Genomic DNA, 12,385 nt, shown 5'->3' with positions numbered 1-12,385 from the left:
TGTAGAAAAAGTTTGTTAGGACAAAGCCATGCCTATTTGTTTACATGTTGCCTAAGGCTGCTTTTGCACCACAGGGCAGAGTCTGCATTTGGAACAAATGCCCAAAATACTTATTATCTAGCTCTTTACAGAAAAAGTTTTCCAACACCTGCTGTAGAGTAACTCCCCTAAAAATATGAACTCCCCTAAAAAAGAAGGTATAGTTAATAGTGATTAGTAGAGATTAAACATAATCATAAAAAATACTCAATTAATCCCTGGTCAATGTGGCTCGGTTGAAGCATCATCTCATACACCAAGAGGTGGTGGGTTTGATTCCCAGTCAGGGCGCTATTGCGTGATGGAATTATTGATGTTTCTCTCTCACATTAATGTTTCTCTCTCTTTTTTTTTCTCTCTCTCTCTCTCCCTCTCCCTTCCTTCTTTCCTCTTTCTCTTAGATCAATTAAAAAAACAAAAACCCTCAGTTTAATATAAAAGAAGGATGGCAAGAATATAGGAAAAGTAGAAGAAAGAACACTTAGGTCAAGAAATTAAGTTACAAGATGGTGGGTGGACTTATATCCAACTATTCTTATAATTTATTACATGCAAATAATATACACACTTTAATTGAAAGGCAGAGATGGTCAGATTGGATAAAATAGCAAGATCTAAGTATATGCTGTGTAATGGAAACCCACTTTATTTTTTTAAAATATTTTTATTGATATTGTTTAGAGAGAGGACGTGAAAGGGAGTTTCTCTTTCATGCCCCCTGCACACTCCCTACTGGGGATCCAGCCCACAACCTGGGCATGTGCCCTGTCCAGGAATCTAACCTTTCAGTGCATGGAATGAGCCACACTGGCCAAGGCGGAAATCCACTTTAAATATGAAGACATGGATAGGTAAAAAGTAAAAGGATGAGAAAGGGTATACCACAATCAATAGGGGAATGGATAAATAAATTATAGTGTGTCCATATGGTGAAATACTATCAGCAATAAAAATGAATAAGCTACTAATGCATACATCTACATGAATATCAAAATCATGCTGAGAGAAAGAAGCCAGGTTTTAAAATGTGTATATAATATATTATTCTAGTGTTTTTCTTCCTTAATGCTAACTTATCTTTAAATATTTAGTTGCTTATGTAAAGAAAACTGGTTCAAAATTAATTTATTTTTAAAAATTCATTTGAAAATTACTTTGAGTTATTCTGACATTTGTTTTAATGACAGGCTCTGCAAAACAAGAGTCGTGAAGAAAAAGATAAGGAAATAAGGAATTCTGTGCCATACTGTTGTAGAAAATCCTTTCAGTTGGATAGCTTATAATAATATCTTCTTTATTAACTTTTTGTTAGAAAATGCCAAATAGTTCATCTTTGGCTTCTCGCTAAGCTCAGGAAGATAGATGTTCGGGAGAATATAAAAGGAACTTTTTTTATTATTTCATAACATGTCCATGTTGTGTAAGAGAATGCTAAGTTATCAAGTGCCTTGGATATAATATTGTCCTACAAATATGAGTTGTATTCTTGAGCAAGAATCCTTTTTATTGGTGTACTTTAAGATATCATTAATTCCCCAGGGCTTCTTGAAAGCTCTGGCTCCCTAGAGCCACCTCCTCTAGGTTATGGAGTCAGCTGGCAATCTCTGACTACCTAATAAAATCTTAATAAATGGAACAGGGTAAAGTTCTTCAGCAATACCAAGAACTTTACCTCAAATTCCTAAGAAAGCTTTTCCTTGGTCCACTTAGAAGGTAATCCTTTGCATGTTTCCATTTTTCTGAAAAGTGACCTGTGTGATTCTAATTCCCAGAATAACTGTCAACTAAAGCTAAAAGACATATTCTTAAACCTTTGAAAACATTTTAAACCACACTGATAATAACAGATCTCATATACTAGGAAGAATGGTAAGAATATAGCTATAACTTACAATGAATCTAACTTTCATATACTTGGGGGTCTTTTTCATTCAGATGTGACAGTGGTGTATCAAAATGGGTTACCTGTGATATCTGTGAGGCTACCATCCCGGCGTGAACGGTGCCAGTTCACACTCAAACCTATCTCAGACTCTGTTGGTGTGTTTTTACGACAACTACAAGAGGAGGATCGGGGAATTGACAGAGTTGCAATCTACTCACCAGGTACAGTCACTTTCATTATTAAATTCCCACCCATCCATTTCCCCAAAACCACACACACACACACACACACACACACACACACACACACACACAGGTTTCTGCAAAAGAATCTCTTACTCTTAACTTTCTTTGCTTAGCAAATGTCAACAGGAGAGAAAGTGGTTCTCAGAATATAACTGTTTAGTTCTAACAAATATATATACACAGGGAGTCTCCTTCAAATGCACCTCTATAATGCTGTTGGCACTGTATATTATTAAGACTTTTCATCATTGCCTTAGGCATAGAATACATTTTTCCAGTGGTTGACTCCTCATCTCTAGAGATATGAGATATTAGGACTTCTTCTTAGATTTTCTTATGTCTTTCACATAAAGATTTACCAAAATAAAAACATGTATACTTGAAAAGAATATAAAATAAGACACCAAAAATTTCCATTTGACATGACACCCATTTTACTTATTTATTTTTAAGTGCTTTACATATTTTCCTCGTTTTTACTTTGAAATGTTTTAAATCCACATTAGTACAATAAGTACCCACTTCTCCTCCACTTGAATTCACCAGTTATTAACAATTTGCCACATTTCTATGCTGTAAATATTTTATATAGACTTAATACTCAATTCATGAAGTAGTATAACTAGTAGACCAGCTTGGTGTACTTGCTAGCCCTAGCATTCATCCCTAACGAATTATTGGCTTCTAATCAGTGACCACACGGAAAAGTACTACTAAAGGAAAATGTATTTTCACTCACCCACCTTCCATCACAAATATAAGACACCCATGCAGCTCTGCCAGTCACCCTAGATTTCCAACTGACACCTATAGATCTATATATAATAATTATTTCACTTGTTCATGAAGTTCCCCCAGAAAACTATGTTGTTCAATCTTCACAGGCTTAAGGCCATGAAAACAGAACTCAGATAATAACATAAGTTTTGTTTAGCATTGACTCAGGGATGAGGCAAAAAGTTAACTGAAATGAAGAGAGACATCATTCTTAAAATCTATCGATATTTTGAGGATTACTTTTTCATGACCATTCTTAAATAATTGTGGACATAGGACAAGTTTACCTTTTCACATTAAACTTTTTTCACAGATGGCGTTCGAGTTGCTGCCTCAACAGGAATAGATCTCCTCCTCCTTGATGACTTTAAGCTGGTCATTAATGACTTAACATATCATGTCCGACCACCAAAGAGAGGTAAAAAGTAACCTTGGTAAGGTCAGAGGAATGAGGGAAGGGCTTTTGGAAAGAACTTAACTTTCCCCTGGATAACCTTAGAAGCAGGCAGTATTCCAGGAACGCTGAAAGTTTGCATGCAGACTCTGTTTCAGTTAAGAACTAGAGTACCGGGCACTTGGCTAGCACGTTGACGAAAACTTCAATTCTACCTAAACACAAGAAAGCTTATTATCTGATATTGCCACTGGTTCTCATAAGGGAATGTTCTACATAACGTAAGCTCCTTCCCTCCATACAGGCTAAAAGTCATATTATTTTAATAGCATTATGGGGATGGGGGTATTTTTAAAATAAATTATGGACTTTCCTGTGCTCTTTAATGAAAATTAATCCTTTTTTTTATACTTCAAAGTCAGCAATCTGAACATCAATTATTATACAATAATAGACCTTAGGAACTTCTGACATATATATGCTTTTATGCAAAACAGTGAGGTACTTGTTTAGGAGTAAATTTTAAAAGGGAGCCTCAAAACTTAGTAGTCAAAATAAGTAAATTTATAAGAAAACTGTTAATTACAATAAAAGGCATGATGAACAAAATATCAAAAAATTAAATATCAGCATAGTGAATGTTGCTGATTTTTCTTTTACCCCAGGCTCCAATGTGGCTCTGCATGGTACTGATGCTCAATAGCCTTCTAAAGTAGCATATTGAATTATATCTTTTTTTTATTATTTCTTTTCCCTCTTTATCCTTGATATTTATTGTTACTGACAGGTATTCTTAATGCTCCTTCCATCACTACTATCCCTCTACCAGCCTACTAGGACATCTCCACTTTTCAATTCTGCTTTTGAGAATTGTGTCTAATATAGAAAAAGATCTGAGTAAAAATCTAAGTATTGAATGCTTCCAAAGTCTGGTCCACATCTACCTTAAAAATTTTCTCTTTCTGTCTTATATGTTGCCTGCTTTTCCTCCACCCTTTTTCCCTTTGTTCCTAAACTGTCCTTTTCTTTGCCATCTGAGTGTTTGCTCATCTTTTCTCTGCCTCAGATACCCGTCTCCTTTCTCCCTAACCTCGTTCCCTTACGTCAGAATTGTCAATGTCGGCTCTTCTGTGGAGCCTTTAACAATCCTATTCTTTCTTTCTTCATTTCCCAGCCAACCGGAAGTGGTTAACGTCTCCTCTAAGTTCTTCTGATCCCTCCTCTTTACAATGTCACAGTGATATTGTGACCCTGATCGACTCAGGTGGCCATTCTACCTGAGGGAATTAAATAAGTTAACTTGGTAGCATTTTGGTTTTTCAGAGGCCAGAATCTCCTCTGTGCTCAAGCTAGTTGAGACATTAGATACCCTTTCTCACAGACGCTCAAACAAATCTGTTTTAAGTCCATAAACATAGTGTTTCCCCACCTTTTAAAACAGAATAGAGAAAATCTTTTTCTTTGATAAAATGTAAAATTTTATTTCCACGGTATTCCTTCCTCTCCCTGTCTGAGGAAGATATTGATGGCATCCAAGTCACCACACATTTTTCAGGTGCATCAAAAAAGAGAGCAGGTAGCTTTCTGTACTTGAAAAGGATGCCAACAAGCTTAGAAAAAAATGCAGAAAAGTATAATAAGGATGGGAAAGTATTCTTTCAAGTATTAAGGTATTTCTGAGTCAGATTTTAGTAACTTGGAATAAATGAACATGTAGACCAGGGATTGTTAGCTATGTATTAGCTATATTTATATATATATTTTCTTTATTCCTTGATTCTTGTACTTAAAATTATCTTAAAAATAACAGAAGTACAGGTTTATTTTACTCAGTTTTTGTTGTGCTATTTAAAGTTGTTCCTTTTCCCCCAAGCTTTATTAACATATAGTTTACATATAACATTGTGTGAGTTTAAGGTGTGCAATGTAATGGATTGATACACTTCTATACTGTGAAAAGATCAAAATAGTATTAGTGCAGTGGTCTGCAAACCGCAGCTCGAGAGCCACATGTGGCACTTTGGCCCCTTGAGTGTGGCTCTTCCACAAAATACCACGGCCTGGACAAGTGGCGTTAGAAGAAGTTTAAGTTTTAAAAAGTTAGCTCTCAAAAGAAATTTCAATTGTTGTACTGTTGATATTTGCTCTGTTGACCACTGAGTTAGCACCTCATCACCTAGCATAATTATAATTTCTTTTTTTGTGGTCAGAATATTTAAGATTTATTCTCTTAGTAACTTTCAAGTACATTACATTACAGCAAGCATGCCAAACTCAAAGGCTAACACGGGCCATATAAACAAGGTTTTAGTTTATGAGGGCTGCAAAAAACAACAACAGAAGCTTCAATTTTCATAGAAACAGGTTTATTTCGATAGAGACATGCTGAATACAAAGGGCTGAAATAACTAATTGTTAACATAAAATAATAGAACATCTTAATAAAAATTAATATATTTTTTAACATTAACTTATCAGACACTGAATAACTGTACAAATTAATAAGCATAACACAAATAAACCTTTTTTTCTTATTCTCCAAAAGCAAAATATTTCCTGTTGTGCACACCAAACAAGTCAGTACAACTAATGACATGGTAATTGGCTCCTAAAATATTTGCTGCTAGTATTAGTGAAGAGAAATGGTGCACCTGCATGTAAGGTGTGTAAGGGAAATGAATGCAACACAATTAAAGTAATCAGTCATTAGTGAATGTTGTAATTCATTTTAATAATCTATACATATAAAAGGCTAAGCAACCATTGTATCTGAAACAACCAAATGGACCAAACAGGCTGTGTGGGGTGACCAGACTGGGAAGGGGGTTAGTGAGGGACGACCAAACGATTGAACAAGCAGGCTGCATGGAGCAACCAGGCCTACGGGAGGGAAGAGGGGGCAGTTGGAGGCAACCAGAGTGTCGGAGGGGAGGCAGTAGTGGGGGGACTATGCCTGCAGGGGGGGCAGTTGGGGGTGACCAGGCCCCAGGGGGGACAGTAAGGTGTGATCAGGCAGGCAGGCAGGTGAGCAATTAGGAGCCAGTGGTCTCGGATTGTGAGAGGGTGCAGGCTAGGCTGAGGGGACCCCCTCCAACCTCCATGCATGAACTTTGTGCACTGGGCCTCTAGTTACATATAACAGGATATTGTAAAAATTAAGTTATGAATTTTTATTAAAATATTTCTTACATAACATTATATTGGCTGGGCCGCAAAAATATTCATTGTGGGCCACATGTGGCCTGAGGGCCGCGAGTTTGACATGCTTGCATTACAGTATTGTTAACTATAGTCACCATGTTGTACATTAGATCCTCAGAACTTACTCATCATATAACTGGAAGCTTGGTATTGTTGCAGAAAACTGGGAAGAAAAAAAAAACAAGCAATGATTAGAGAGTTTGGAGTCACACTTTAATATACAGTATACCAGTGGGCTTAGAGAAAAATGAATTCAAATTCTCAGCAGAGCAAACAAGCAGAATTTTTCTTTTTATTAAAGAGCCAGCCCTGAGTGTGCTTAGTGGTTATCTCGCTGGAAGCTTGTGGCCTTGAAAACAACACAATTCTATCCAATTAAAAAACACATCTAGCAAGGCATGAGAGTATGGGTGTATCTAGTCTCTGGCCTACAACATCAGACAGCTAAGTTTATCTTCCTCATTATTCAAGCAGGCTGGAAAGCAAAGTTATTTTTTCAGAATAAGGGGCTGCCTAAAAAATAGCAGAGAGTTTCAAACAGTAGTTTTGCAAAATAGGGGTTAGCCTTCTTAGTACCCTTTGATCAACATAGAACTACCACATGATCCAGCAATCCCTCTTTTGGGGGAAATGAAATCAGGATCTCAGAGACATCTGCACTCCGATGTTCACTGCAGCATTATTCACAATAGCCAAGATATGGAAACAACCTAAGTGTCCGTATATGGATGAATGGATAAAGAGATGTGGAATATACATTTAGCCATGAGAAGGAAGGAAATTCTGACATGATAGACCTTGAGGGCATTATACTTCCTTATTTTGTGTGTGTATGTGAATTAAAGAGATCATTCTATTTAGAGTTTCTATTGTACAGAAAGTCCTCGGGTTACGTCAACACAACATACCGTATTTTTCGGACCATAAGACGCACTTTTTTTCCCCCAGAAGTGGGGGGGAAAAGTCCCTGCGTCTTATGGTCCAAATATAGCCTACACATATACTTTAAAAAAAAAGGTTTTTTACTTGCCCGGCTCTAAAATGGTTCTAAATGCTGCTGTTTACTTTACAGGGTTGATTACATGTGTTTATGACTGTGATGTTGGGTTTTAATGCACATAAAATATTTTAGGACACTATTTGTTTCAGAATCTTTTTTTCTTCATTTCCCTTCTCTAAAAACTGGTGCGTCTTATGGTCCGGTGCGTCTTATGGTCCGAAAAATACGGTACATCGTTTCGTGGTTACATTACCATCTCCTATTTATTTATTTTAAAAAAAAAAGTTCCATCATTTCAATGTATGTACATATGTGCTTTATGTTTTTTATTATTTATTTACCACAAGTAAAGGTCAGGAATTGTTATCTTTTCATTTTTTTTACCGTTTCACTTCATTACTGCTATGTGTGTGCTCCATGTGAGTGATGAAGGTGCTTATGTAGGTGGGTCTGACTTATGGTGAAAATCTCAAGTTGCGCCGTAGAAACAGATCTCTGATGTAACCCGAGAACCTACTGCATTAGTAAACTTTTTAAGTTGATTAATGTATTCCTATAAAAGTTTAACAATGAGGAAAGTTAAGATATGAGCTTCCATATATTGTCAAAAACTAGAGGTATGCCCAGCCGATGTGGCTCAGCAGTTGAGTGTCAACCTATGAACCAAGAGGTCATAGTTCAATTTTCATTCAGGGCACATGCTTAGTTTACAGGTTCGATACCCAGTAGGGGGTGTGCAAAAGGCAGCTGATCAATGATTCTCTCTCATCCTTGATGTTTCTCTTTTTCCCTTTTCCTTCCTGTCTGAAATCAATTTTTTAAAAAAGACAGCTATTTTGCCCTGGCTGGTTTTTCTCAGGAATTAGAGTGTTGACCTGCAGATGGAAGGGTTATGGGTTCAATTCCTGGTCCAGGGCAAGTATCTCAGTTGCAGTTTGATCCCCAGTCTTGGATAGGCTTGTGCAGAAGGCAAATAGTCAATGTGTTCCTCACTTTGGTGTTTTTCTCTCTCTGTCTCTCTCACCTCACTCCCCCACCCCCACCCCCGCCCCTTCCACTCTCTCTAAGGAAAAAAAAAAAAATGGAAAAAAATATCCTCTGGTGAGGATTTAAAAAAACAAGGTATTTTAGTCAATGAATAATTTCAACCATCTTGTCTAATACTAGGTTTTTAAAACAGAAATGAATGTTTTAGGTTTTAAAATTGAGTCATTCCCAAGTTGAATAAGGAAAGGAAAGTTAGAAATTGAATAGGGGGAAAAATTGTATTTGATTCCCTGGTAATCAATTTGGAAGCCTAACAATTCTACTTTATCTTTATTTCAGAATTGTGGAATAATCTACCCAGCTTCCCTACAAGTTAATTAAACTGTAAAGATTGCAAGAGTCAAAGTCTATTTTAAAAGACCTTTTTAACATTAAATTCACACATGAAAGCTCTATCAGCTCTGTTAATTAGCCAATGAGAGATTATGCCATTAGATACCCTTTCTCACAGAAGCTCAAACAATCTGTTTTAAGTTCATAAACATTTTGTTTCCCCCACCTTTTAAAACATAGTAAAGAAAATATTTTTTTTCTTTTGATGAAATGTAAAATAGGTTTTAATTTTGTCGCCAATGTATTCTCTTCCTCTCACCAAGGAAGATACTGCTGGCATCCGAGTCACCACACTTTTTCAGATGTACCAAATAAGAGAGCAGGTTGAGTTTCTATGCCCAAGAGGGATGCCAGTCATCCCGAGGAGGACACATATTTCTCTCCCCCACCCTGGAACTCTTTCAGTGAAAAGAAAATAAAGGCACTAGGTCTTGGGTGTCGGATAAGTAGAGGAACAAATCTGCTTCGTCCAATAATGAAGAAAAACGTTTCAGTACAGTTTTTAAAGTTCTGACACTTTTTTGCTTTTACTAATTTGTTACCCCTTTAGTTTCACATGGCTCTCCTATTTTCCTTTTCCCTGCCATGGATAGCACTTTATTTTTTTTAAATATATTTGTATGATTTTTTTACAGAGAGGAAGGGATAGAGAGTTAGAAACATCGATGATTGTCATCGACCAGCTGCCTCTTGCACACCCCCTACTGGGGACGTGCCCACAACCAAGGTACATGCTCTTGACTGGAATTGAACCTGGGACCTCTCAGTCTGTAGGCCAACTCTCTATCCACTGAGCCAAACCGGTTTCAGCTGGATAACACTGTAGAACTAACAGTGCCCTAGGAATGTTGTGTGCCAGTAAACCTGATCTTCACACACTTCCAATAGTCATTGAGGACAGAGGCTCATTCATATAGGATCTAATAATATAGCCACAGTTAATGTTTATGTGGGATTGGCAGTTCTTGGGTATTATAGATCCTAAGTATATACAAATCTTATGCGTTACCCCAAAATTGGAGGGATGAGGCAGGAAAAAACTGAAATGGAACAAAAGGCAGGTCAAAGCAGTAAGGCTAGTTTTGAGCTTCATTGCATTTCTTTGCTTACTGCAGCTGTATATGGCTAGATTCCCCTCTGTCCACTGCAAGATAGGAGGAGCAACTATTTTAGCAATTAGATTATCTTATAACCTAATCAAATCTAGAATGGAGGGAAGAATATGGAAAGGGAGCATAAAAAGTCTATTATCCCAGTCCATGTTGAAGTAGTAATTACCTATCTTCCCCTTAGTCTTGGGGAAGAAAAAAATTTCCCCTCTATTACTAGTGGTTGGAAGTCTGTGTGCTGAGGAGAATCACTTAATTGCCATCGCTGAGCCCTTTTCTCCTTTCATCCATCCAGAGGATACTGGAGGCCTTACGTCTATCTGAATTATGTAAATAATTTGAGAGGAAAGGTTGTACAGGCAAACCAAATACCAACAATAACAAAAGTCTTATAAGAAACTCAAGTAGCTGAAGTCCTTCTCAAACATTCTAGTAGCTGAAAAGACTTCAGTCTCCATCATGTTAGCACACCTTCCTGCCTTTCTGTGTCTTACTGTTCCTGGCACTGATGGCATGTGCAGAAACATTATATGCATCTGGTTGCATTTTTAGTGAAGCATACACTAATCCCCCCAAAGTGTTTTTGTTAAACTATTAGTTTTATCTTCCCTTTTCTTGTAATTTCATCTCCAGGTATGTAGGCAGATTTGGGGGGGGGTCAATTTTTTGAGATGGTTGTTTTCCTTCACCAGAATAATACATGGAACCATATTCTTCCTGTCAAAACAAAGCTTAGTTCCTTGAGTTTAGCAGGCCTTTACTAATGCCTACCTGAAAGATAACTCAGTTTTCAACCCGGTCTAGAATTGGCCATTTATGAGATTGATTTTCTATGAATTATCATTTTATAGTCTTTTCATTCCTATTAGAAGGTATTGTGGTTGCACATTAATTTTTTAAATTTGTCTTGACTAGATAACACGTTCACAAGTTCAGCTCCCAAAGACAAGGATGTATGGGAAAAGTTTTCCATCCCTGTTCCAGTGCCACCCTTTCCTCCTCTATGCCTGCAAGCACCATTCTTAGTTCCTCTTGTTTCCTACCCGAGATAGTCAGTGCACCTGTAAGAAAATATGAATGTATAATCTTTTTTCACTTTTTATGTAAATAGTAGCATATAATGCATAATGGTTCGATTGGGGAAGCAGCCACATGAATATTATGGAATAAAAGATTTAATATAGGAATGAAATCTTATACAGTTAATTGCATGAAGCTGAAGAAGTAGGAATCTGAAAAGGGAGCTTGGAAGATGGGAGAATAGTCACCAATTTTTAAGCAATGACACAGATGGACAAATCAAAGCTTGCCAAAGAACCTGGAAATTCAGATACATCCAACCATTAGGAAAAGGATTAGCAAAAGAGGGCTGATAGAAAAATCCTGAGGGATGCTGCCACCTTACTGTGAAATTCCAGACAACTTCCTGCTTTCTAGAGCGCAGTTTCCTCTTCTGGTAGCTGGAAAGTGTAAAGCTGTATACAAACGTGAGCTGCAACTTTAGTGCAAAGAAGACCCTGTTGACATAGATGACTTCTAGAGTTCAAAGTGTGTAAGACTCTGTGCTCATCCCATTTTACTATATCAGCTCTTCCCTAATCCAATTCGCTACCCTTATTTGAATTTTTATTGATTGACTTTCTGTGTTAACTGTACTAAAGGATGTTTTTGAAAAATATTTTACAGATAACAGTATGGTAGTTACCAGAAAGAAGGGGGTGGGGAGGTAGTAAAGGGTGAAGGGGCCAAATTTATGGTGGCGGAAGATCATTTGCTTTGGGTGGTGTGCACACAACCACCCACACTTGAAAGTTATATGATCCTATGAAGCAGTGTCACCCCGATAAATTTAATAAAAATTCTTTTTTTAACTATATAGTTAATTCTGATTGTAGTTTATTTTTATTTAGAAAAGGTCTGAACTTAAGAAAATGTCACAATAAGGCTAATATTCTAAAACAAAAGCTTTATTTGTAGTGCTTTAATAAATGGCAGCTGAAATCAGCTGGATTTTCTATTAAGTTCTCACAACATAATTTTTAGATTTTTGGAAACACAACTTACTCACAGAAGAGGATAATGAATCAAAGAATGTGATCTTTTAACCTTTCAATCATTATAACTTCATGTCCTTTAGAGCATGATATTGAGATTCAGACAGGTATTCTGGGTCTTTTCCCAACAGGAATAAGTAAAAGTATGCTAGGGGGAAGATGTATAGGGACTAAGATTATTAGAATAATGATATTTTTATTTACACCTTTGTATGTGCAAATTTGAAATACTTTAGCTTTTCTTCAGATAGTACTAGAGTGGGGAAATTCGTCAATTAAAATGGTAAGGCCATAGATAAAT

General features: G+C 36.8%; 1 protein-coding gene across 5 annotated transcripts in view; it reads left to right on the top strand.

The window, feature by feature from the left end:
- MCU (mitochondrial calcium uniporter) overlaps positions 1-12,385 on the top strand; it is a 170,404-nt gene that overhangs the window by 141,965 nt on the left and 16,054 nt on the right. For 4 of the 5 annotated variants that reach the window (XM_036437796.2, XM_036437792.2, XM_036437795.2 and 1 more), the window contains 2 exons: positions 1,975-2,145; positions 3,260-3,364. In XM_036437796.2, the coding sequence (XP_036293689.1) occupies positions 1,975-2,145; positions 3,260-3,364 (276 nt within the window). The remainder of the gene's footprint in view (positions 1-1,974; positions 2,146-3,259; positions 3,365-12,385) is intronic. The other variant, XM_036437793.2, reaches the window with a different exon arrangement.

Source organism: Pipistrellus kuhlii, unplaced genomic scaffold (genome assembly GCF_014108245.1).
Source record: "Pipistrellus kuhlii isolate mPipKuh1 unplaced genomic scaffold, mPipKuh1.p scaffold_m20_p_15, whole genome shotgun sequence".
NCBI lineage: Eukaryota > Metazoa > Chordata > Mammalia > Chiroptera > Vespertilionidae > Pipistrellus > Pipistrellus kuhlii.
Note: the sequence above shows the minus strand (reverse complement) of the source record. Positions and strands in the feature narration are given on the sequence as shown.